General features: G+C 36.2%; 1 protein-coding gene across 1 annotated transcript in view; it reads left to right on the forward strand.

Moving 5' to 3' along the window:
• MIGA1 (mitoguardin 1) overlaps nucleotides 1–27,526 on the forward strand; it is an 87,814-nt gene that overhangs the window by 14,748 nt on the left and 45,540 nt on the right. The window contains exons 3-7 of the mRNA XM_065881516.1: nucleotides 11,527–11,704; nucleotides 13,161–13,297; nucleotides 15,091–15,217; nucleotides 18,410–18,543; nucleotides 19,275–19,398. Of these exons, the coding sequence (XP_065737588.1) occupies nucleotides 11,527–11,704; nucleotides 13,161–13,297; nucleotides 15,091–15,217; nucleotides 18,410–18,543; nucleotides 19,275–19,398 (700 nt within the window). The remainder of the gene's footprint in view (nucleotides 1–11,526; nucleotides 11,705–13,160; nucleotides 13,298–15,090; nucleotides 15,218–18,409; nucleotides 18,544–19,274; nucleotides 19,399–27,526) is intronic.

A 27,526-nucleotide genomic window follows, 5' to 3' on the forward strand; every position in this document is an offset into this window, starting at 1 on the left:
TTTGTAGTATAGTCTGAAGTCAGGGAGCCTGATTCCTCCAGCTTCACTTTGCATTCTCAAGATTGCTTTGGCTATTTGGGGTATTTTGTGTTTCCATACAGTTTGTGAAATTTTTTGTTCTAGTTCTGTGAAAAATGCCAGTGGTAGTTTGATAGGGATTGCATTGAATCTGTAGATTGCTTTGGGTAGTAGAGTCGTTTTCACAATGTTGATTCTTCCAATGCAAGAACATGGTATATCTCTCCATCTGTTTCTACCATCTTTAGTTTCTTTCAGCAATGTCTTTTAGTTTTCTGCATACAGGTCTTTTTTCTCTCTGGGTAGGTTTATTCCTAGGTATTTTGTTCTTTTTCTTGCAGTGGTAAATGGGAGTGTTTTCTTAATTTCATTTTCATATTTTTAATCATTAGTGTATGGAATGCTAGAGATTTCTGTGCATTAATTTTGTATCCTGCTACTTTACCAAATTCATTGATTAGCTCTAGTAGTTTTCTGGTAGCATCTTTGGGATTCCCTATGTATAGTATCATGTCCTCTGCAAACAGTGACAGCTTTACTTCTTTTCTGATTTAGATTCCTTTTATTTCTTTTTCTTCTCTGATTGCTGTGGCTAAAATTTCCAAAACCATGTTGAATAAGAGTGGTGAGCGTGGGCAACCTTGTCTTGTTCCTGATCTTAGTGGAAATGGTTTCAGTTTTTCACCATTGAGGACGATGTTGGCTGTGGGGTTGTCATATATGACCTTTATTATGTTGAGGAAAGTTCCCCCTTGCCTACTTTCTGCAGGGTTTTTATCATAAATGGGTATTGAATTTTGTCGAAAGCTTTCTCTGCATCTATTGAGATGATCATATGGTTTTTCTCCTTCAATTTGTTGATGTGGTATATCACGTTGATTGATTTGTGTATATTGAAGAATCCTTGCATTCCTGGAATAAGCCCCACTTGATCATGGTGTATGATCCTTTTAATGTGCTGTTGGATTCTGTTTGCTAGTATTTTGTTGAGGATTTTTGCATCTGTGTTCATCAGTGATATTGCCCTTTAGTTTTCTTTCTTTGTGACATCTTTGTCTGGTTTTGGTATCAGGGTGATGCTGGCCTCATAGAATGAGTTTGGGAGTATTCCTCCCTCTGCTATATTTTGGAAGAGTTTGAGAAGGATAGGTGTTATCTCTTCTCTAAATGTTTGATAGAATTCACCTGTGAAGCCAAGCCTCGGTTAATTTTAGAAAATTGAAATTGTATCAAGTATCTTTTCTGACCACAGTGCTATGAGACTAGATATCAGTTACAGGAAAAGGTCTGTAAAAAATACAAACACATGGAGGCTAAACAATACACTACCTAATAACGAAGTTATCACTGAAGAAATCAAAGAGGGAATCAAAAAATACCTAGAAACAAATGACAATGGAGACACGACGACCCAAAACCTATGGGATGCAGGAAAAGCAGTTCTACGAGGGACGTTTATAGCAATACAATCCTACCTTAGGAAACAGGAAACATCTCAAAGAAACAACCTAACCTTGCACCTAAAGCAATTAGAGAAAGAAGAATAAAAGCACCCCAAAAATTAGCAGAAGGAAAGAAATCATAAAGATCAGATCAGAAGTAAATGGAAAAGAAATGAAGGAAATGATAGCAAAGATCAATAAAACTAAAAGCTGGTTCTTTGAGAAGATAAACAAAATTGATAAACCATTAGCCAGACTCATCAAGAAAAAAAGGGAGAAGACTCAAATCAATAGAATTAGAAATGAAAAAGGAGAAGTAACCACTGACACTGCAGAAATACAAAAGATCATGAGAGATTACTACAAGGAACTCTATGCCAATAAAATGGACAACCTGGAAGAAATGGACAAATTCTTAGAAATGCACAACCTCCCAAGACTGAAGAAATAGAAAATATGAAGAGACCAATCACAAGCACTGAAATTGAGACTGTGATAAAAATCTTCCAACACATAACAGTGCCTTTTAAAGAGCAGAAGTTTTAAATTCTGAAGTCCAATTTATCAACTTTTTAAAAAAACTGAGTCAGGTTTTTGGTGTCTTCTCAAAGAAATAGTTGTCTAATCAGAGATCACAAAGATTTTCTCCTATGCTTTTTCTGGAACCTTTATAGTTTTAGGTTTTGTGTTTAAGTCTGTGATCCATTAGTTATTTGTTGTGTATGGTGTGAAACAGATTGAAATTCCATTTTATTGCATATGGATACTCAGTTTTTTCTAGCACTAGTTTTTATTTTTTTAAATATCTTTATTTGAGTATAATTGCTTTACATTGTTGTGTTAGTTTCTGCTGTATAACAAAGTGAATCAGCTATACGTATACATACATCCCCACATCCCCTCCCTCTTGAGCCTCCCTCCCACCCTGGCACTAGTTGTTGAAAAGACTGCTCTTTTTCCACTGGACTGCGTTTTTGTACCTTTGCCAAAAATCAGTCTTCTGTATATGTGTGGGTCTATTTCTGTACTCTCTCTCTTGTTGCATTGATCTGTTTGTCTCTTCGTGTCAACACGGCAGTGTTTTGTTTATTGTAGCTTTATAGTAAGCCTCAAAATCAAGTAAGGTTAGTCTTCCTACTTTGTTTTTCTTTTTCAAAATTGTTTGGACTATTCTTGATCCTTTTCATTTCCATATGAATTTTATTTTTTTGGCTGCACTGTGTGTCTTGTAGGATCTTAGTTCCCTGACCAGGGATTGTGCCTGTGCCCTCAGCAGTGAAAGCACGGAGTCCTAACCATTGGACAACCAGGGAGTTCCCTCTATATGAAATTTAAAAATCAAGTATCAATTTTTACCAAAAAAAAAAAAAATCTTGCTAGGATTGTCACTGGGATTGTATTGAATCTATAGATCAATTTGGGGACAGTTGACATCTTTGAGTATTTCAACCTGTAAATGTGTTATGTCTTTCCACATATTTAGGTTTTCTTTCTTGAACCTCAGCAGTGTTTGCTAGTTTTCAGGATACATGCCTTTCACATCTTTTGTCGGATTTATCCTTAAGTATTTCATATTTTATGATGCTACTGTAAATGGTATTTTTAAAATTTCAATTTCCAGTTATTTATTACTAGTATATGAAAATAGGCTTTGTATATTGGTATTATATTTTATAGCTAAATTAAACTCAGTTATTAGTTCTGGTAGCTTTTTGTAAGTTTCATAGGGTTTTTCTACACAGATGATCATGTGGTTTTTAAATGGTAATGAATAATTGTTTTTATTCTCCTGTTACATTATAGTTTAAAGTTTATGTTAATTCAATTTTTATTTTTACAAATAGTTTTATTATAGAAAATTTTAAGCATATACAAAATTGAATAGTTTAATGAACCCCCATATACCTGACACTCAGCCTCAACAGATAGCAATGCATGGGCAATCTTATTTTTCTTTTTTTCTTTTTTTAAATTTTTATTGGAGTATAGTTGATTTACAATGTTGCATTAGTTTCAGGTATACAGCCAAGTGAATCAGTTATACCTATACATATGTCCACTCTTCTTTAGATTCTTTTCTATACAAGTCATTACAGAGTATTGGGTAGAGTTTGCATGGGCTGTCTTGTTTCCTCTGTTTTCGTATCCGTTTCCTCCTCCATCCCTCACTGGATTCTTTTGAGGCAAATCAATACATCATATTATTTCATCTGTAACTGTTTCATTTTATATCTCACCTCTTAAAAGTAGAGCCACCACAATAACATTACATCCTTCCATACGATAGTAATTCCTTAATATTATTAGTATCCAGTCAGTGTTTAATTTCTCCTGTTGTCCTATGAGTATTTTTTGTTTGTTTTTGTTTTGTGTGATGGAATTGAGGTATCTGTCCACTCTTAGATCTCTTTTAATCTGTAGTTTCCCCCATACCGTTTGTTTGGTTTTTTTTTGCTTTGCTTTTATTTTCTCTGTGGAAGAAACCATGTTCTTTATTGTGACAGGATAATCCTGATTATATTCTCTCCACTGTATTTTTCTATGAATTGAGTTAGATTGGAGTATCAATTAGATTCAGTTTGTTGCTAAAGCTAAGTTAGAGAAGTACATAATATCTGGTTGAGTCTTTTTGTGATGTTGGCAGTCTTTGATAATTATTATTGGATCTGCTAATTCAAGAGGTTGTAAAATGGTGACATCATTCTATATTTCCTTCTTAATTTATTAGCTAAAATATATCAATGAAGAGAAACTTTCTGTCACTACTTGGGTACCTTGGTGCAGTTTGCATAGAAATGGCAGAATAATTGCTTCTTTCCTTTTTATTGACCAGACTGTAAAATAATGAGATGGTTCTTTAGTATTCGTCAGAGCTGATCAAGGAGGGTTTAAAAAAAGATCATTTTGATTTCACAGATTTAATTATATATGATATATTAAACCATTACTTTATTTATCCTTATTTATGCTCAAATGAACTCATTTTGGCCAGTGAGAGCCTATTCAAGTTGGCCTGTTTGTGCTTTAGATACAACTCTGTTGACAGCCTCCTTGCTATCTGGTATGAGAAGATGTTACAGGCTCCTCTCATACTTTTCATGCCCCATATCTGGAATCAGCCACTTCTCCAAGAAACCCTTTAGTGTAAAATGATATTTAAAGACAGCAAACTGTGCACCATGGGTCAATTCAGTTCTTTAAAGATTTTTATTTATTTATTATTTTTTGGCTGCACCTCACGGCCTGTGGGATCTTAGTTCCCCAACCAGGGATCGAACCCAGGCCCTCGGCAGTGAAGTCACAGAGTCTTAACCACTGGACTGCCAGGGAATTCCCAGTTAAGTTTAATTGAATAGTTGTGCAAAGGAAAACAACCCAATCATAAAATTCTTCCAACCAAAATTTCATTGGTTTGAATTAACTGGGATTAGCAGCTGTGTTGATACAGCTTTATTTTCTAAAAACTTTAAGTACTTATAGATTCACAGGAGGTTGCAAAAATAGTACAGAGAGGTTCAATAATTTGTTCCTTTTTATTGTGGTATTCCGTAGTCTGTATATGGATGTACCAGTTTGTTAACATTCATTTATTGAGGGACATTTTGGCTGTTTCCAGTTTTGATTATTATAAATAAAGCTGCTGTGAACATTTGTGTACAGGTTTGGTGTGGGCATAAGTTTTTATTTTTCTGGGATATATGCTCAGGAATGTGATTACTGGGTCATATGGTAAGTGGATGTTTAGTTTTTAAAGAAATTGCCAAATTATTTTCCAGAATGGTTGTCCCATTTTAAATTTCCAACAACTATATATGAGAAGTAGTCTTCATATCCTCACCAGCATTTGATATTGTCACTAAAATAATTTTTTTTAGCTATTCTAATAGGTGTGTCATATGTCACAGTAGATTTAATTAACATTTCTCTATTGATTATGTTGAACATCGTTTTGTGTGTGTGTGTGTGTGTGTGTGTGTGTGTGTGTGTGTCTATGTGTCTATGTCTATGCCATCCGTGTATCATCTTCTGTGAAATGAAATGTCTCTTCATGTCCTTCACCTGTTTTCTAATTGGATTGTTTTCTTACTGTGGAATTTCAAGAGTTCTTTATGGATTCTGTAAACAAGTCCTTTGTGAGATAGGTGGTTTACAAATACCAATATTTTCTCCCAGTCTGTAGCATGTTTTTTCATCCTCTTAACAAGGTCTGTCAGAGCTTTATCTCTTTTATTTTAGAAAGAATTTTACTTATCAAAGTTGTAAAGATTGTACAGAGAATTTCCATATACTTTTCACCCAATTTTCCTTGATGTATACATCTATCATAACTCTAGTATAATTACTAAAACTAAGAAATTAACATTGGCATAATATTCTTAACTAAAAACTGTAGACTTTATTTATTGGGTTGGCCAAAAAGTTCCTTTGGTTTTTAAGTAAAGATAAAAGACACATTTTTCATTTTCACCACGAACTTTATTGAACAACATACTCACTGTTTTGTTCCACTACCTTCTGCCATTTTTCAGGCAACTTCATGATTCCATCTTCCCAAAACTTTTTTTTGTCTTTTTGAGCAAAGAACTGTTCGAGGTGCCTTTTACAGTCTTCCAGGGAAGTGAAATTTTTTCATTAGAGAATTTTGTAAAGACCAAAATAAATGGAAATCTGAAGGTGCAATGTCTGGTGAATACAGTGGATGAATCAGAACTTCCCCCCAAGCTGTAACACCTTTTGCCTGGTCATGAAAGAAGCATGCGGTCTTGCGTTATCCTGATGGAAGATTTTGTGTTTTCTGTTGACTAATTCTGGATGCTTTTCGTTGAGTGCTGCTTTCAGTTGGTCTAACTGGGAGCAGTACTTGTTGGAATTAATCGTTTGGTTTTCCGGAAGGAGCTCATAATAGAGAACCCCCTTCCAATCCCACCATATACACAGCATCACCTTCTTTGGATGAAGACCGGCCTTTGGTGTGATTGGTGGTGTTTTACTTCTCTTGCCCCATGATCTCTTCCATTCCACGTTATTGTACAGTGTCCAGTTTTCATCACCCATCACAATTTGTTTTAAAAACGGAACGTTTTTGTTATGTTTAAGTAGAGATTTGCATGCAGAAATGCAGTCAAGAAGGTTTTTTTCTGCTTAACTTATGTGGAACCCAAACATCAAAGTGATTAACATAACCAAGCTGGTGCAAATGATTTTCAGCATTTGATTTGGATATTTTGAGTATGTCGGCTATTTCCTGTGTGGTATAACGTTGATTGGCAGCTGTCACAATTCAGTCTAACAAAATTGTTTCACATGAAGTTAAAGGGATAGGTGCTACTAGAGCAATCTTGTGGGGAAACAGAACTAACTTTTTGGCCAACCCAATTTTTTTTCTTTTATGTAATTACTTAAATTTCATTGCTTTTTCCACATTGCTTTTAGTTGTTAAGTCTCCTTAGTCTTCTTCAACCTGTGACAGGTCCTTCAATCTTTCCTTGCCTTTTATGCTTGACATTTTTGAAGAGTACAAATTAGGCATTTTATAGACTGTCCCTCAGTTGAATTTGTCTGATGTTTGCTCAGGATTGCATTGAGATTATTCATTTTTGACACAAAACCACGGTGCATTATATCAGGGGATACAGGATGATGTGTATATGTCTTTTACAGGTGATGTTAACCTTGATCACTTGATTAAAGTTTTTATGCTGTTTTTTCTCTTTGTAAATAAACTTGGAGGTGGGTGCTTTGAGACTATACAAATATATTGTTTCTCCTTAAACTTTTGTCCCCAATTTTATTTATTTATTTATTTTTAATAAATTTTATTTATTTATTTGTTTGTTTGTTTATTTCTGGCTGCGTTGGGTCTTTGTTGGCTGTGTGCGGGCTTTCTCTAGTTGCGGCAAGCAGGGGCTACTCTTCACTGCGGTGCACAGACTTCTCATTGCGGTGGCTTCTCTTGTTTCAGAGCTCGGGCTCTAGGCCCGTGGGCTTCAGTAGTTGTGGCATGTGCACCTCAGTACTTGTTGCATGCAGGCTCAGTAGTTGTGGCGCACGGGCTTAGTTGCTTCGTGGCATGTCCAGGGATCTTTCTGGACTGGGGATTGAACCCTTGTCCCCTGCATTGGCAGGCAGATTCTTAAATACTGCGCTACCAGGGAAGTCCCTGTCCCCTAATTTTAGCACTTAGTAGTGAATCTTGCCCGTAAGCAGTTATTACCATAGCGTTTATTGGTGATTTTCTATTTCCTTCATTCCTTCTACACTCATTATTTTAAATTATCCTGTAAGGGAGAGTTGTCCCTTCTTCCTTTTTTATTAATTTATTCAATTATTGATTTATATCAATTTGGGTATTTATTTTGTTCTTTGGTTTGTAATCTAATACTATTATTTATTTTGTTGCTCAAATTGTTCCATATTTGGCTTTGGAAGCTCTTTCAGGTTGGCTCCTGTGTCTTTTTTTTTTTTTTTGCGGTACGTGGGCCTCTCACTGTTGTGGCCTCTCCCATTGCGGAGCACAGCCTCCAGACGTGCAGGCTTGGCGGCCATGGCTCACTGGCCCAGCTGCTCTGCGGCATGTGGGATCTTCCCGGACCGGGGCACGAACCCGTGTCCCCTGCATCGGCAGGCGGACTCTCAACCACTGCGCCACCAGAGAAGCCCTCCTGTGTCTTTTGACGTGCCTGACATGCCCTCTTCTTTTTTTTTTTCCCCTCTCCAGGTTCATTTTGTATTTTCTCTGCCTCAGTCCTGGAATTACCCACTTTTCCGGGGAGCTTTGGCTCTCTTTAGTCTCCATATTTAGTTCTCTTTAGTCTCTGGCAATTAGAAACTTAGATCTGGATGCAAGGTGTGTGCGTTGCTACTGGAATGTTGCTATTTCTAGTCCCTCTTAGGAGACAGAACTAGGATGTGTGTGAATGAATACTGATCAGTGTATTTATACACAACTGTATTTCTGAATTTGTCTATCTGTGTATATTAAAAAGAAAAAGCAAAACATGAGTTCATATTGATACTTCTTTTTTAATATATTGAGATTATATTATGGCTTTTCTTCCTTAGTTTGTTATTATGTTGAAGTATATTAATTAGTTTTTGAATGTTGAACCAGATTTGAATTCCTAGGATAGGCACCATTTTGTCATATATATTATTCTTTTTATATATTGCTGGATTTGATTTGTTAATATTTTATGAAGGATTTCTGCATCTATCAATGTTGGTCTGTAGGTTTGTTTTTGTTTTTGTAATGTCTTTGGTTTTGATGTTAATAGTAATGCTGGGTTTGTAAAAAGATTGGGAAGTGTTCCCTCTGTAGGATTTGATATTTCTTCCTTGAATATTTGGTAGAATTTGGCTTATAATTTGCTTTGTTAGAAGATTTTAACTACATATTCAGCTTCTTTAGTAGGTATGTAAATATTCATGCTATCTATTTCTTCTTGAGTAAATTTTTTTTTCCAAATTTATTTATTTTTGGCTGTGTTGGGTCTTCGTTGCTGCGCGCAGGTTTTCTCTAGTTGTGGCGAGTGGGGGCTACTCTTCGTTGCGGTGCACGGGCTTCTCATTGCGGTGACTTCCCTTGTTGCAGAGCACAGGCTCTAGGCGCATGGGCTTCAGTAGTTGTGGCACACGGGCTCAGTAGTTGTGGCTCGCGGGCTCTAGAGCACAGGCTCAGTAGTTGTGGCATGGGCTTAGTTGCTCCGCAGCATATGGGATCTTCCCGGAGCAGGGATTGAACCCTTGTCCCCTGCATTGGCAGGCAGATTCCTACCACTGTGCCACCAGGGAAGCACCTTCCTGAGTAAATTTGATGGGTTCTCTCTTTTAAGGAATTAGTCCGTTTTATCTAAGTTGTTGAATTTATGGGCATAGAGATGTTCATAGTAATCATTTTTTTTTTATCCTTTTCATATCTGTGAGGTCTGTAGTGGTGGCCCTTCTTTCATTTCTGATTTTGGTAATATGTATCTTTTCTTTCTCCCTTTCTTTTTGATCAGACTGACTAGAGATTTATCAGTTTTATTTATTTAAAAAAAAACCTAGGGGCTTCCCTGTTGGCACAGTGGTTAAAAATCCGCCTGCCAATGCAGGGGACACGGGTTCAAGCCCTGGTCTGGGAAGGTCCCACATGCCGCAGAGCAACTAAGCCCTTGCGCCACAACTACTGAGCCTGTGCTCTAGAGCCCGCCAGCCACAACTGTTGAGCCCACATGCCACAACTGCTGAAGCCCGTGTGCCTAGAGCCCATGCTCAACAACAAGAGAAGCCACTGCAATGAGAAGCTCGCGCACCGCAAGGCAGAGTAGCCCCAGCTCGCCGCAACTAGAGAAAGCCCGTGCACAGCAACGAAGACCCAACACAGCCAAGAATAAATAAATAAATTAAACAAAACAAAACCAGGAATTCCCTGGCGGTCCCGTGGTTGGGACTCTGAACTTTCACTGTCCAGGGCCTGGGTTTGATCCCTGGTCAGGGAACTTAAGATTCTGCAAGCTGTTCAGCGCAGCCGAAACAATAAAGAATTAAAAAGCCAAACAACTCTGGATTTTATTGAGTTGGTTTTCCATTTCATTGATTTCTGTGTCATCTTCATTACTTCCTAATTTTCTGCTTGCTTTAGATTGGATTTGGTTTTCTTTTTCTAAGGTCAAAGCTCAGATTATGGATTCAACACCTTTCTTTTTTTCTTAATATAAACATTTAATGGTATAAATTTCCCTCTAAAGTTAAAACTGCATCCCACAGTTTAAGGCTTTTGTTCCTTTTGGGGGACAAAAGAGAAGGATACTGATGCAGTTCATGTCCCTCAACAAAAATTCCTGTTTCCCTTCCGCAGTTCACCATTAGGAAGACTTTCTTAGGACTCTTGCCGTCTTTTCTGTGTGTGCTTGGTGGGATTCATGAAGATAAAAACGTCCAAAAAGTGTGAATTACCCTTATATTTGCACCACACCTGCCCCCCTGGGAAGGGTGATTCACCGTCTTTCACCAGTACACTCTCAGTCTCCACCAACTTACCAACCATGCTAGCTGAACTCTTCTTACTGATATCCTGATATGCCTTCTTCCTGCATGTCAGTGTTCATGTCTTATCTCTCCGGGTGAAAACCTGTGTCTTCTTAGTTTTGGGGCCAGTTGATTACCCTCCATCTTCTGCATTCTGATGGGTTCAAAAAAATTGAGAATTTGTCATTTGACTTTTTTGTTTTTGGAAGGTTGGAAGTGACACTCTTTCTAGCTTTCTACATCCCCAAGCCTATAGCTTTATTTCAAAGTTCTTTTGCATTTTAGGTGATTAATAGTGTTTGTCCCTCAAGACAAAGTTAATTACCTCTTGCTCTTATGTTAGTACTTAGTACATACTTACATTACTGTATTTATCACACTATACTGTAATTATTTGTAATACATTATTTGTATATTTGTCTTTACTATTAGTACACTCTTTAGGGAAGCAAGATCTGTATCCTCTTTATACCTGGTGCTTCTTGATAAATGAAAGACATATGCTTATTGAATAGAATTATACTAAGATTTTCATTTCCATTTTCATAGCACAGTCCTGGTATATTGTAAGATGCTGAGTAAATATATGTCGATTAATTCATGAATAAAAGGGCTTATTTAAATGATATTTATAAATTGAGTTAATTTATGTTTGCCCACATTTCCAGATAGCTTTAAAAAAATTGGTTCATTTTAAAAGTCTGATTTAATCATTCCTGCAATTAAAAATCTTGCTGTGATTCAGATAGAAGATTGAGTTGCATGAATTAATCATTAGTTGTTCAACAGATATTAATGGGATTGAATTATTTTGTGCTCCTGGTAACTTTTTGGGCATTATTATTTATCTGAGAACTGCAGAGCAGTGGATAATAAATTACTACATTTTTTGGATTTGTCTTTAAAATTCAAATTGGGCTAGTTGTCATTGAAAGAGTAAAATAATATTATCTTGGTAGTGTTTAGAACTAGATTAGCTTAGGAATAATTTTAGTCCTTATGTCAATTTTAAACAAACAAATAAGACTTTTTTTCAATCTAATTGCATCTTTTCCAGATCAGATTTTCGCCAGTAGCTAAAAAGTTATTTGTGGTAACTGCAGTGAGTGTTGTATCTGTAATTTTTCTGGCCCGTCACTTTAAAAGAAGACGTGGAAAGAAGAAAGGAAAAATATTACCATGGGAACCAGAGCATCTCATACTTGAATACACTAAAAGAGCAGCATCAGACAAAGGTATGTAGAAATAGCTGAATTAAGTCTGCAAAGGAAATTTTATGTGTAAATCATTACTGGAGTGTAGTGATTTCAGTGTTTTAATTTCCAGAATTTCCTTGCTTAATATTTAACTCACAAGTAATACAGATTAATTTTAGAAAGGTTAGAAAATACAGACAAGCAAACAGAAAAAATTAAAATCACTTGAAATTCTGCTACCCAGAAATAAATACTGCTAATACTTTGGTATATATCTATCCATTTATATTTGCACTTAAATGTCATATTGAGACATAAAATTTTATATTATATACAAGTAAATAGTTTATGCATTTTAAGTAAAATTCATACCTTTTGTAACCTGCCTTTAAAATATTTAACATTATATAAGAATGTCTTTAAATGTCAATAAATATATCTCTGTGCTATCATTTTTAATATGTATTTAGTGTACAAATGTACTCTAATTATTTAATCAGTTCCCTGTTGTTCTCTTTACGTTGTTTTTCTTGCTTTGCATATACTTGTCTGGTTTATTTCCTAAGTTTATAAAGTTCTAGAAGTAGAATTGCTGGCCTTTAAAGCATCTGTAGTTTTTGTTAGAGGTCTGATACATATTATCAAATTGTATCAATAGAAATAATTTCTTCAGCATGCTGGATTTATTTTTGAATTTTAAATTATTTTAAATTTATTATTTGATTTATCATATGATTTTGTGATTTGTTGGCCCAACAAATAATTAATGAACGACTATTTTGTGCCAAGTGTAGTGAACATTACAATAATGATGCCTCTCACTTACTGATGTTTTCTTAGACCTCGGGTGCAGTGCTACATTTTATATATTCACTGTGTTAATTTAACCTTTATAACAATCCTATGAATTAGGACTATAATCCTATTTGTTGTTCCCATTTTATACCTAAAGAAAATTGAGATATGGAAAAGTTGAGTGACTTGCTCAAGTTCATATAACTAATAAGTGCAAGGATTTGAATTGAGGAGTGTCTTAACTGCTGCATTAAGATAAACTAAGGCACAGTGTCTGCCCTAGATTAATGGGTAGATGGTTAGGGGAGACAGACGTATAAAAAGACTGATTACAATATAATGTGATAAGGATAAAGTTTAGAGGTAATTCAGGAAAGAAGTGCTTATATTTTGTTTAATTTATAATCTGAAGGTTCATAGTTGCCAGTATTTTTATGCTGATTACAGTAGACCATTCAAATACCACCTTGAGTAATTGATGAATGTTTTAATTTTCATTTCAGAAGCAGATTTTAGCAGTATTAAAAATATTACATAGAGATGTAGATTTTAATAATGGTATACATTTAATAATTTACACAATTGAGGGAAATGTGTTTTAAAATGAGCCCTCTGAATGAATATATAAACTTTGAAATTTTACCTGAAATTTATCATTGGAGTTATTGATACTTTTAATATTAATATGTTTGTTTGGTAGGTTCAAGTTGTTCCAGTAGCAGACAGAATTTGACACTATCTTTAAGTTCTGCCAAAGACAAAGGATCTCAGTCTTATAATTATGCTAATGGAGGACTCTTCAGTAAATACTCAGGTTCTGCACAGAGTTTGGCCTCTGTAAGTAATGAAAAAATTTTTATTAGTTTTTTCTTTTAACTATTTATATATCTATTGTTATCTATTGGTTTAAATGTCATACAGTTATAGATAGCTCTTAGTATGGAAAGAAGCTTAAGAAATCTGGTTGATCCTGTTTTCTTCAGGCAAGTAAAATTATCCTTTTGCTAAATATTCAGCCAGCTTGGTTCCAGGTTTTTTTGAGTTAAGTGATGTGGTCCCATGGAGTCCTCTGAGGATGATGTTGGTATGGAAGTATTGCTTCAAAGCTAGATACTCTGCAGAAAGCTAGAAGATGCAGCAAACATGGTACTAGGTCACAAAAATCACTTGATGAACCTGCCAAGTGTGGAGTTCTTCACCTCTTTCTTGACAGCATTAATATAGTATTGATTGACAGGTGAAAAATGAAGTTAATATTTGTTTAAATCTAATGTAGTTTTAAAAGTTAAGTAGGATCCACACTTCCTACTAAGTAAAGAAGAGGCAAAAAGCAAACAGTGAAAATGTGCTCCTGATCCTCTCAATTCCCCTCCTTAGAGACGGACACTGACAATTTCTTATGTGTATACTTCCAGGGAGAATATGCCTCCTACCATCATGTATATTCATAAAAAAGTTTAAAAAATAAAAAAATACTTTATAGAATACCATAATCTGTTCCATACCTTGCTTCTGTATTTTGTTGGAATATACAGCTGCCCCATTCTTAAATGCCTAAAAATATAGCAAATTTTTAAAGGCTATTCTGTGGTAGGAACATCTAGATCAAAGGCATGCAGACTCTCAATTCGTTTGTGAAACTGAGCTGGATAATGAAGTATATGCCCATTCTATAATCTGGGGTACCTCTGTGTTGAATTTTCTCAACTGAAAGTTGAAGCTGTTCTTGACTAGAGAAAAGGAGTTTTATGGTAATAGTATAAGTAAGAAGTCTTTAGAATCACTTTACTATATGTGCCTTAGCTGACCTAGTCATTCCACTGCCAGGGCTGTGAACCCAGATTTCTGCCTCTTAATGAGTGCCTCAGTAAGGGTCATGACAACAGGAGTGGAAGAGGAGGGAACAGGGTCCACAAAACTTGGTAACTGGATATGAGGGGTGTGGGAAGAGAAGTTGTTTGAGGAATTATGGAGATAAAAGTACTGTGAGTGAACTTGGGAGGAGGAAGAGTTTTTGTTGTGGGAAGATGCAGAGCTCTTTTTTGATATAGTCATTTTGAGATGCCAGCAGAAGAGCCAAGTGGAGTCACCAAATAGGCAGGTGGAAGTGTGGGCTTAGATTTCTTAAAAGAGGACAGAATTGAAGTTCAAGATTTGGGAGTCATTTGCATAGAGGTGACTGAAATGATTGGCTCAGCGGACCTTGCTAGGGAAGGGAAGATGACAGAGGCTTTTCGATTTTCATTATTACATAGTAGAGAATCAGCATTGTAAAAGGAAAATAAGCTAGCTACCTCAAATCAAAGTAGGTGTGGATAAAATTTATAAGTAAATACTTAATGACAGTAAACTATAAAAATAACTGCTTGATTTTTGATGGAAATATCTGATTTATGTTCGAATATTGTTCTAGTTGTATATTTTTGAGCAAACAAGGGTTCAGAATACTTAGGGCCTTATGACTCTTAAGTTTGACTGAATATAATCAGATTTATTTCTTCAGGTAGAAATTCCATGGGTTGTTATACCAGGATTAGGATTTACATAAATAATTTATAAATATAAAAAAAGATCGCAAAATACTATTACAAAAGAGATTTTGAAGTAACTTCTGTCCATTTTAATTTTAGGTCCAGAGTGTCAATTCTTGTCATAGCTGTGCTTGTGGCAATTCTAATTCCTGGGACAAAGCAGATGAAGATGATATTAAACTTGTTAATATTCCTGTGACCACTCCTGAGAACCTATACTTGATGGGTAGGAATAACATAATGAAGTTTTAAGATACTGTACTCACATTTAATGTGAAACAGAAGAATGATGAATTGTTCTAAGGGAAGCAACTATAATTCTAAAATGTTCTCATCTGTTGACTCTGGTCTATATAACATAACACGTTGTGTTAGCTTCCTGAGGCTACTGTTAAAATTACCTCAAACTTGGTGGTTTAAAACAATAGAAATATATTCTTTCAGAGTTCTGGAGGCCTGAAGTCTGAAATCATTATCACTGGGCTGAAATCAAGGTGGCATTTGGGCCATGCTCCCCTTGGAGGCCTGGAAGAGAATTCATTCCGTGCCTCTTCCAGCTTCTGGTGGCTTCAGGCTTGTGGCCACATGACTCTAATCTCTGCCTTCCTCTTCACTGTGTGTATCAAATCTCCCACTGCCTCTCTTTTGTAAGGATTGGATCTAGAGCCCACCAGATAATTTAGGATAATCTCCCCATGTTAAGATTCTTAATTTAATCACATCTGCAAAGACACTTTTTTCTTATATGGTAACGTTTACAAGTTCCAGAGACTAGGGCCTGATATCTTTGGGTGGTTATTATTCAATCTATTACACTTACCTAACCTAATCTGTTGACTTTTATCTAATGAATCTATCAAAATCCACTTTATGTAGTCTTTTATCTAGATATCATTTGTATTCTTCCTATATCTAGAAAGGATTTTAGATAGAAAGAGGCATGTGTTTACAGCTTAAACATGAGCATGTCTAGAACGTCTCACTGGAGCCCAGGAAGAGAAGCAGAGACCTTAACACCAAATCAGATTCAAGTGCATTTTCAAATCCATTCCCCTGTTCTTCTGTACTCTATTTCAGGCTATATTCCTTTTAAGGGAAATGCATACTAACTAAAAAACAAAACCAAAAAAATCTTGATGTGGCCTTGGCCAGTGAGTAGTAAGGGGATGGTGAGTTGGCAGAAGGACTGTGTGCCTGCGTGCATTCCCACACTCTAGAATAGTTAAAGACTATATCATCTGTAAAGTAATTATACTCCAATAAAGATGTTAAAAAAGCAAAAAGACTATATCATCCGCCGTGATGTCACAGTAGGTAATACTGCACGGGGGGAGAGATATAGGAGTAGTTCTTCTGCCACCTTTTCCAGGTCTTCTGAGAATTAAGCTCACTATGTTTCTAGATTAACTATGCCTAGTAAACCTACACTCAACACTTCTGTAGGAATATTGAGAGTTAGAATTGAAGAGAAATAGAGTAAAACTAGGGAAGCTGCAGGGAGTCTCAGTGTGATAGAATTAGGATCGGTAGGAGATATTGTTTCAATTCCCACCTATTGTTTCAGTTCCCTTCACAGTGTTGATGACATAAAAAATATATTGGTAACATGTTTGAATTCCTGTTACAAAACTGCTGATGTGTGACAGTTTGGGCCACGTTCTGCAGTCAAGTGAGACACAGTACTTCCTGAGAGGTAACTTTTATCTTTGGACAACTCTGCTGTTAGATAATTCTTCCTTATATTTAGCCAAAATAATCAGAAGGATAGAGAGTGGATGGAGTGAGAGGAGGATGAAGGAATTAGAATTGTATAGCTTGGAAAAAGGAAGTCTTTTAAGTGAGTAAATTTTTTAGAAGGAAGATCCAGACAATGATTCTTTGCTACAGAAAATTAAACAATTTAAGGCCTACATTTCATTTAAAGAACATCTTATTTGTTTAGAGTTGTAGGTTCTCCAGATAACTGAAGAAATGATTTTCGAGGACAGGTATTCTCTAGCTACCATATCTTAAAAACATCTTCAGAATGACTTGGTCAGATTCTTAAGCAGCTTTTAAAGATCTTTTACTTTTATATGTCTAGAAAAATTGAGGTTTTGAAATATTTTGGTTTTGTTTGAAGTGCATAATTATTATTATTATTATTTTTTGTTTTTGCGGTACACGGGCCTCTCACTGTTGTGGCCTGAAGTGCATAATTATTTTGGTAAGCCTTTTTTTTTTTTAATTTGGAGAAAAAGAGGCACATATTCACGTATTTTCCTACAAAAGCTTTCTATAAGGAGGGATATGAAATTCCTACTCAGATTGTAACCCTTTATTGGTTTTTCTTGTATATTTTTAACTCTGGCCTAGCACTTTATCCATCCAAATCAGCAAGTTGGTGTCAAGGTGGTCTAAGATACCTTTTGGTGGAAAAAGGATAGAAAAGACTTTATTCTGGACCTCTGTGCTGTTATCTTTCTTCTTAGCTTTACTCTCTCCTTCTGAGAACCTCTTGTAAACCTGATAGTTTCTTATCAACTAGTTTCTTCTATTTGCCCATCAGTTTTCTATTTCATTTAGGGGGATATTTTGAAAGATAGTTATGTGACTGTAAAAATTAGCCATTATTGTTAGGACTTTTGATGAATTCATGATATTTTTTTAGAAAATTTCCAAGCACCATATACCTTTGAGTTACATATTTTAAAAAGGGAAAACATATTAGTCATTTCTCTCTTATTGTTGGTTGACTACATCTGGAGACCTGGAATGTATTGGGATATTAAGATTCTGCTAAGAAATAATGTGAGCATAAATTTTATTCTTTAGTGCCAAAATTACAGTCACACTGTGCCATTGGTGCTGTGTGAAAAACACTTTAGACTGAAAATGATTTTGGTATTGATTTCACTTATTTAAAATTGTTCTGTTCTTGGGACTTCCCTGGTGGCGCAGTGGTTAAGAATCTGCCTGCCAATACAGGGGTCGTGGGTGTTCAATCCCTGGTCTGGGAAGATCCCACATGCTGCGGAGCAACTAAGCCCATGTACCACAACTACTGAGCCTGCGCTCGAGAGCCCACAAGCCACAACTACTGAAGCCAGCGTGCCTAAAGCCCGAGCTCTGCAGCAAGAGGAAGCACTGTAATGAGAAGCCTGTGCACCGCAGCAAAGAGTAGTCCCCGCTTGATGCAACTAGAGAAAGCCTGCGTGCAGCAGCAAAGACCCAATGCAACCAAATAAACTTAAAAACTTTTAAAAATTAATAAAATTGCTCTGTTCTTGGGAGATCGCAGGCAGTCCAGTGGTTAGGACTCAGCACTTTCACTGCGGGGGCCTGGGTTCAGTCCCTGGTTGGGGAACTAGAAGCCTGCAAGCCATGTGGCACGGCCAGAAAAAAAATAAAATAAAATTGTTCTGTTCTCAATTTTTAGGTATGGAATTGTTTGAAGAGGCATTGCGTCGATGGGAACAAGCTCTAACCTTTCGAAATAGACAGGCTGAAGACGAAGCCTGTAGTTCCATTAAATTGGGTGCGGGAGATGCCATTGCAGAAGAAAGTATAGATGTAAGGATGATTTATTTGGGAGTGGTCTTCATAATATTGGAACAGTTGAACTATTTTTAATGTTGATTCAGTGTATTTGATTTCTGTGGCATTTAATAGAACTTTTTTTTTTCTTCCTTGAGATTGTGTGGGGATATTTCTTACTGGGCTTTTCCTGTTCGGTTAGTTGTTAAACCCCAAATTTGCAATTTATCATTGTTTCCTGATTTTTCAAGAAAATAAAGAATTAAGCAAATATGATTTTTAAAAGTCTGTTTTGTGCTTTGGGTTTAATTAAGTGCCATTATATACATAAAAATCACACAGAGTTAGAGCTAGACTCATCTAGGTTAGTGATTCTCAAATTTGAGCATGCATCACAAGCCTCTGAAAGGCTTGCTGAAAAATAGATTTGGGGGTCCCACCTTTAGGGTTTCTAATTCATTTCTAATTTGCAATTCTAACAAGTTCCCAGGTAATACTGATGCTGCTGGTTCAGGGACCTTACTTTGAGAACCTTACTTTGAGATCTAGTCCAACTCCTTAATTTTACAGATTATGAAATGGAGATGATTTTATCTGAGGCACAGCTAGAACCCTGGCCTCCTGACTTCTATCACAGTATTCTCACCACCCAACAGTATTTTTTTTATATCCCTCACTTTTCTGCCTTTCATTTAAAAGTGGAAAGTGTTTAGAATTTTAACATTAAAATCTAATATTTGCTGTGTGTACTTTTTCTCTCCTTATAGGATATTATTAGTACTGAATTTATCCATAAACTTGAAGCTCTGCTGCAAAGAGCATATCGTCTCCAAGAGGAGTTTGAAGCTACTCTAGGGGCATCTGATCCTAATTCCCTTGCTAATGATATGGGTAAGGTGGTTATTTTATATGGTTTTTATGAAATGTGTGATTTTATTCTTTTCTATTCTTGGAATCATTGGCTTAAGTATATTAATATGGTTACATACTTTTTAGAAAATAGCCAAGAGAAAAAGAGTACTATCATATTTATTGGTTTTTTCTTTCAGTTTAACTTTTCAAGTGAACTTATTGACATAAATTCAAGTACTTACTATAGATAGGATTGTAACGTTATTTTAAAATTACATTCTAAGTGAAAGAATCCCAGTTAAAGTGTTAGAGGGAGGAAAAAAATAATAATATAAAAATGGGACAGAGACACACTACCTCAGAAACAGGCATGTAGCTCATGACTTACATTTAAAGTATTTTAAGTCACTCTATTTCTTGACGCAATTTCAGTTGCAGGCTACATTTTGATGTAAGTAGTCAACACATATGTCAATATATACCATTACCTTTGTTTCCTACTTTAAAGAAAAAAGAACTTTGAAAAGACTTCTTAAGTGAAGTCTTCCAAGGAAAGAATGATTAAATTTGCTTCCGGGAGTTCCCTGGTGGCTTAGTGGTTAGGATCCTGGGCTTTCACTGTGATGGCCTGGGCTGGTTGGTGAACTGAGATCCTGGAAGCTGCCCAGCGCGGCCAAAAAAGAGCTTCCTTGACTTCAGTACATCATCCAAAGAATGAAATAAAATAAAATTACATTATATATTTTTTTTGTTAAAAGTAATTTAAATTTTTTTATTTGAGGGGGATTTTTGTTTTCTAATAAAGAAAAATTGTTAAGGCTTGTTAAGTTTTTCCACATTTATTTCTGAACATGAAGTACTGAAAGTGGCTGCATTTTGAGATGTTTACATATTTATATATTTTGAATTTAGGTAAAAGATTTCACTTGTATTAGAATTATGAATATCTGTCTGTATGTTACAGTGAGGGTTATGTGAAACCTCTGCATTAATTTTGGTCTTTGCTTTTTCATCCTGTTACTGTCACCAAAAATTATTCATTAGACTTGAATGAATAGTTTTTTAAAAGTTTCTCTGCTTTTGGCATAGGTATAATATTTTGACATGGAGATTCAGGCCAGAAGAAAAGTAGACAGTATTCATGTCAACAAATAGAATTTGTCAAAGGTTTCTATTTACATATTTTTTTACACAATTTCTTTTATAACTTATTAGAATGGCATTTATGATAGTAAGTAGGAAAAAGAACAGAGAGAAGCATTTTTGTAAATGAATTTTTACTGGAGTATAGTTGCTTTACAATGTTAGTTTCTACTGTACAGCAAAAATGAATCGGCTATACATATATCCCCTCTGTTTTGGATTTCCTTTCCCTTTAGGTCACCCCAGTGCATTAAGTAGAGTTCCCTGTGCTATACAGTATGTTCTCATTACTTATCTATTTTATACATAGTATCAATAGTGTGTATGTGTCAATCCCAATCTCCTAATTCCTCCCCGCCACCGAAGCATTTTTAAAAGAAGTCAAATGTAAAAATGGGAATGGAACAACTAGAAGAGATAGCAAAGTGGTTAAGTAGCAAGGAAAGCCACAGAGAAAAAGAAGTAGGAAAAAATTATAAATATAAGGAAGGAAGAGGAAGAGGGCCTGAGACTTTTATTCTTTTATTCTAGGAATGGAGGCTTTGCCCTCACTGTTGTAATCTTCTGCTTGCAGTTTCTGTCTAGCCTCATGATAAGGATCATGTAGATGTGTAGTTCTTGTACTTGTTAGTCTTCTAATATGCATCTCAGATTTCGTTCTGTTTGGCATGCCCAAAGTTTCTTTTTTCTACTGTCCATAGAAGTTGGTGGAATCCATCTCTGATTTCTTCAGTTTATTAGGTAATAAAGGTTCTTTGGGTATTGCCCAGAGGGTCTGCTTTGGGTTTACATTGCATCTGGACAAGAAGACCCCTGGGAAAATGGCTTAATTTCTGGGGCCTTCAAGTTGTTTCTGAGGAAATTGTTGTTAATTTGGAACTCTAAATGGGTAGGATTTCTAGAGCGGGACTCATAATCAATCTATCCATTTGGTTAGCTTAGGTTTGTAATAAATTCCTGACCCCACCCATGTCTTAACCTGAGCTGTCAGTGGCTACTAGGCTGGCTGGCTTTTCCCTGCAGCCTAGCAGTACCTTGGCCTGTTATTGCCCTGGAGATTCCAGTTGACATGAAGCTGTTATATTTTGTTCCTTCTTGGGAATTATTTGGATGTTCTTCTATATCGCAAGTTTCCATTTTGGAACTTCTGGATTCAAAGAGCTGAATCTATGGCCAGGACTCTAGAAGGGAAGTAGTTCTGTTATATCTGTGATTTGATATTAATCAAAATTGCTTAGAAGTCAGTTAACTCTCCTCATTCTCTAAATCCAAATTCATTTTACACATTTAATGTATATTAATGAGAGGCAACTTACAATTAGTAGTCATAAATAAAGAGAGGTTAACAAATGCCTTCAGAGGCTCAGGGGTGAATTTAAATCACCCCTTATTGATCTGACTTAAGTGAATACTTTATTGTTTTGAAATTTGCTTTGTCTTATTTGATAAAATCAAATTTTTTTTCTCCTAAGGACTTGATAGGTTTTCAAGGTTGGAAGATTTTTTAGAAGTCATCTAATTTATCGCCTTTCCCCCTGGACTTAATATTTGACAGCTACCATTGTTTGCATGTCACCATGTTCCAGGGCCTTTGTTAAGTAAGGCCCATAGTTTCTTCTCTGAGTCAGGCACAATTCTAAGTAAAAATTATGTCACTTAATCCTTACAACTTTTATGAGGTAAGTATAGTTATCCTCATTTTTCAGACAGGGAGAGAGGTACAGAGGTATTAAATCACTTCCCCAGAGTTACATAGCTATTAAGTGACAGAACTTAGATTTGGGCCCAGGCGGCTGGCTTTGGAGTCCATAAACCACCATGCTGTATTGCCTCACCACTTAGAAGACAGACATGTTCTTTGAATGGGAGGATTGGCTGTGAACTCTTTGTGGCAAAGTTCCCTGTAAGAAATGTCTTGGAGCAGGTAGTCTGGAATCCCCACAGCTGCTGAAGTAAGGAACCTTATTTCTGGTGGTGGTATCATTTATTTAGTGTGGATCTTCCTTTCCTTTAAATTTTTTCTTCCTCCACATCTATCTGGGGATCTGCAATGAACTCATGCATCTTTCCTCCTCTCTCAGGCCCTCTATGCAGTCTAGACAGACTTCGCGCATTTTATTTTTTAAAAATATTTATTTATTTGGCTGCGTCGGGTCTTAGTTGCAGCATGTGGGATCTTCGTTGCAGCATGTGGGATCTTTTGTTGCGGCGCGTGGCCTTCAGAGCGCGGGATCCGTATCTGCAGCACATGGGCTCTCTAGTTGTGGCGTGCGGGCTCTAGAGTGCACAGGCTTAGTTGCCCCATGGCATGTGTGATCTTAGTTCCCCAACCAGGGATCAAACCTGCGTCCCCTGCATTGGAAGGCAGATTCTTAACCACTGGACCACCAGGGAAGTCTCTCACGCGTTTTATAGAAGGGAGTTATCAAGGTTTAATCCAGGAACTGAAGACGTGAACTGCTGTATTTACCTGAGGGAATAGGGGGAGAGGGCCCAACTGTGCCAGCTGAATTTAGTGTAGCACTTTAATGAGTTATTCTAGTGGATTACCTTTTGGCCTATATCTGCATAATAGCTAAAAATACAAACTCAAGATTCAGACTAACTGGGTTCAAATTCTGTCTTCACCATTTATTAGCTGTATGATTATGTAACTTGTCTAAGCCTCAGCTTCTTCATCTGAAAAATGGGCATGTAGTACCTATTTAACAAAGTAATTATGAGAATTAAATTATATTAACAAATAAAAAGTCTAGGGAACAGGGTAACAGTATTTATGAGGTTGGAGTTTGGAACTCTCTGAGGAAGACAATCGTTTTTACCTCTAGGATATTAGGCTGTGATTTGATAGGACCTACCTGGTCCTACCTTGGCCAATTTCAAGGTATTCTTTAAAATTTCTGGTCTGGGGCTTCCCTGGTGGCGCAGTGGTTGGGAGTCTGCCTGCCGATGCAGGGGACGCGGGTTCGTGTCCCGGTCCGAGAAGATCCCATGTGCCGCGGAGCGACTGGGCCCGTGAGCCATGGCCGCTGAGACTGCGCGTCCGGAGCCTGTGCTCCGCAACAGGAGAGGCCACAACAGTGAGAGGCCCGCGTACCACAAAAAAAAAATAATAAAATAAAATAAAATTTCTGGTCTGGTGATACCTTTTCCATGTGTTCCAGTGAGGCAGTTATTTTCTTCCTGTCATTTTTTTTTTTTGGGGGGGGCCACTCCACGTGGCTTGATTGAACCCATGCCCTCGGCAGTGAAAGTGCGGAGTCCTAACCACTGGACTGCCAGGGAATTCCCTCTTCCTGTCATTTTTAATGGGCCTTTAGGAAGGAGAAGTAGACGCTTTTTTTTTTTTAATTTAATTAATTAATTAATTAATTTTGCCTGTGCTGGGTCTTCATTGCGGCACACAGGCTTCTCTAATTGCAGTGTGAGGATTTCTCTAGTTGCAGTGTGCGGGCTCAATAGTTGTGGTGCATGGGCTTAGTTGCGGTATGTGGGATCTTAGTTCCCCAACCAGGGGTCGAACCTGGGCCCCCTGCATTGAGTTAAGAACGTGGAGTCTTAACCCCTGGACCACCAGGGAAGTCTGGAGAAGTAGATGCTTGTGCTTAGATTTTGATTTGACATCCCTTTTAGCTTTCTATCACTTTCTAGTTTGTTCAGTTTGGTCTATTTGTTCATCAATACTCTCATTGAAACCATTAACAAAAAATGCTTAAAGGAAAACTTATTTCCCTCTACTTACAATTTCTGACAACAAATGAGTGGATTTTCCACACCAAGCAATTCTCCGGTTCTCTTTGGATACCAACTGGGTGTCCTGCAATTTAATTCAATTTGAGCACTAATTACCCAGAGTTAGCACAGATTCCACAGGTAAAGGGCTCATCTCACAAGGCTGCCCCCCTCATATGCCAGTCACAAATCCAGGCCTCGCATGCTTCTGACCAACTGTCTGTAAATCAGAGGTTCCCACCACTCCCTCCTTGGGCTTCATAATTTACTAGAACGGCTCACAGAATTCCGGGAAACACTTTTCTTACTATTACTGGTTTATTATGAAAGATATAACTTGGCAACAGTCAAATGGAAGAGGTGTATAGGGCATGGTATGGGGAATGGGTGTAGAACTTTCATACCCCGTCCAGACACAACATTCTCCCTGCACCGGGATGTGTTCACCAACCTGGAGCTCTCTAAACCCTACAGTTTGGTGTTCTTATGGAGATTCCATTATGTAGGCATGACTGATTAAATCTTTGGCTATTGGTGATTAACTTAATCCCCAGCCTCTCTCCCTTCAGGGGTCAGGGTTGGAGTTGAAAGTTCCAACTTTCTCATCAGAGGGCTTGTTCCCTTGGCAACCATCCCCCATCCTCCAAGAGTCACCTCATCAACATAAACTCAGGTATAGTTGAAAGGGGCTTATTATGAATAGCAGAAGATACTCCTCTCACCCCCATCGCTCAGGAAATTTCAAGAGTTTTAGAAGCTCTGTGCCAGGAACCATGATAAATATATATTACTTATTTTATCACAATACCATATTTTAAAGTGGACAGAGCCAGAGTCAAAGATCTGAGGCATGACTTTCAAGTAGCCTTAGCAACTTGTGCAATAAGCTATAAATTCAACTGTTTCTACTTTCATATTTTTTTCATCTTGATCATAAAGAGATCATGGGATACTTTATTATGTATTATGCCAAAATATGTGTGTATTTATGTACTTAACTAGTTAATTTAAGAAAATATTATATGAAATTTTTTTGAAAAAGAATATCAATTCACATTATTTGTAAATATTGTCATTGCTGAGCTGTTTTGTAGATAGGTATTTGCCATCAAATATTCATGGCTGGTTTTACACTCACTTGCAAATAAATAAATCATTTTAGTTTTGAAAGGCACATGTGTCAGGTTTTATTGACTATAAGAGCCTCAGCAAAACTTATTTCTCTAATTTTGGAATTCAAAATATAAACGGGGGCTCTACTTAATTTTACATTCATTTGTACTGTTTATAGTAAGTAGTAAGTAGTTTGCCAAGTTAACATTGTGGACTATAGGAGGACAGTTTAAATCCTCCTCAGCGTGATTCTTTTAGTATGTTTAAAATCGTCTTAGAGTTTTTCTTTTTTGATAACAGTGTATTTGTTGAAAGTAAATTATATTGATCCTCTTTAGCAGATCCAAAAATACTTTTGACTTGTCAGTATTGTGAGTTATTTGGTTAGTTTAGGTAGGTGAAGTTAATAACAGAGTTTTAAAAATGTATGATTCTAACACTGGATTGCGGTGATAGTTGCACAACTCTATACATTTACTAAAATTCATTGAATTGTACACTTAAAATGGGGAAGTTTTATGGTTTGTAAATTATACTTCAATAAAGCTGTTAAAAATACAGTGTGATTCTATTAAGCTAATTTTAAGTAAGTAATTTTTTGTGATTTGAAAAAGTGCAAAATAGCACTTCATACTAAAAATTTTAAATAATGCAAGTGTCAAAAAAAATTTTTTTTAATTCATTAAGAATCTCTTAGTTTCAAAGCTCATGGACATGGTGAATTACAAATTTTGTTTACCCAAGGTGGTGCCACTTCAGCTGGTAACCAGAAATACTGAGTATCCTATGTCAATATCCAGTGAACTATACTATTGGTTACATGCATGGGAACTTATGTAAATGGTTTTGGTGATAATTGTGCTGTTAATTTTACTTTTATTGTTAACTTTAGAATGTTTTTTATATTCTATAATATAATCATCCAAGTGGTCATTAAATTAAATGTGATAAAGAAGCTCAAATAACTGCTGACACTCATGCTGTTAATTTAGTACAGAGCATCCTGGAAATATTGGAACTAATGCTAAGAAAATAAAAGAGCGGAATTGAAGCAGGAGCCCTTTTATTTAAAAAATGAAAAAAACCTCTGGCAACATGGCTCTAAAATCACAACTCTAATTCACCCCTAAGCCAAGTTATCATCTGTGTTGAAATAGGAAATATTTTTGATATCTGGGAAGGAAGTGATAGTGATACAAAAAACTTTACTACCAATACTTAGTGTTTTTAAAACATTCTTAAAAACAGACCGTATTATAGTCATTTATTGTGCTTTGAAACTATGCTTGAGAAAAGGAATATAGTACAATAGTTGTATGTCAGCATTTCTTTACATTTATTCCTATAGCAAAGTAGCTTTGAATTAGGCAGGGTTTGAATTACGTTTTAAGGCATGAATTCCTTGTATAAAATGTAACCACCCTGTATTCTCTAATTCACTTTTGTCATGTTCTGTACTGATTATTTTGAATTAATGAATCATTATTGGGTATAGTTCTGTATTTGCTCTTACACACCAAAAAGTTTACTTCTGGCTTAAACAAAAGTTATTTGCTCTGTTCTTCTGATTATTAAATAAAATAAAGATTTTAGTTCTCTAATTTAAAAAAACCAGTCATTTCCCTTCACTTACAAGAGACCACTTATTGTTAAATGCAAGGTGTTGAAGTCACTAGAGGGCAGCACATTTTATCTGCATGTGGGATGCCTATGACTCATAACTGCCCTTCTGTGCTGTTCGTAGCACTGGGAGTTAAATTTAGGTCACCACTCTTTTTCTGGCGTGTTTCGTATACACCTGCTACTGTAACTCAGAGTGAGACAGAGTCAGGAGGGTATGCACAGAGACTTGAAATAATATTACTGTACAGTTCCATTTGTGTGCAATTTCTTCTAGCTAACAGCATGTAGAAGTGTTACATTTATTTGTAGTTTCTGTTTTTCAGATAGTTGTTAAATTATAATTGTTAAATGATAATTTTGTTATTGTACTGATAATTTTTGAAGATTCAACCAAAAGACTGCACTGTGTTTTCAGTTGTAAACAGTATAGCTTAGTGGTTAAGAACATGGGCTTTGGAGTTAAACAAACATGGGTTCAGATACTGGCTCTACCACTTTTACTAGCTATGAAACCTAAGGAAACCTTGACCTTTCTTAGACTCATATTCTTCATCTG

Source organism: Phocoena phocoena, chromosome 1, assembly GCF_963924675.1.
Source record: "Phocoena phocoena chromosome 1, mPhoPho1.1, whole genome shotgun sequence".
NCBI lineage: Eukaryota > Metazoa > Chordata > Mammalia > Artiodactyla > Phocoenidae > Phocoena > Phocoena phocoena.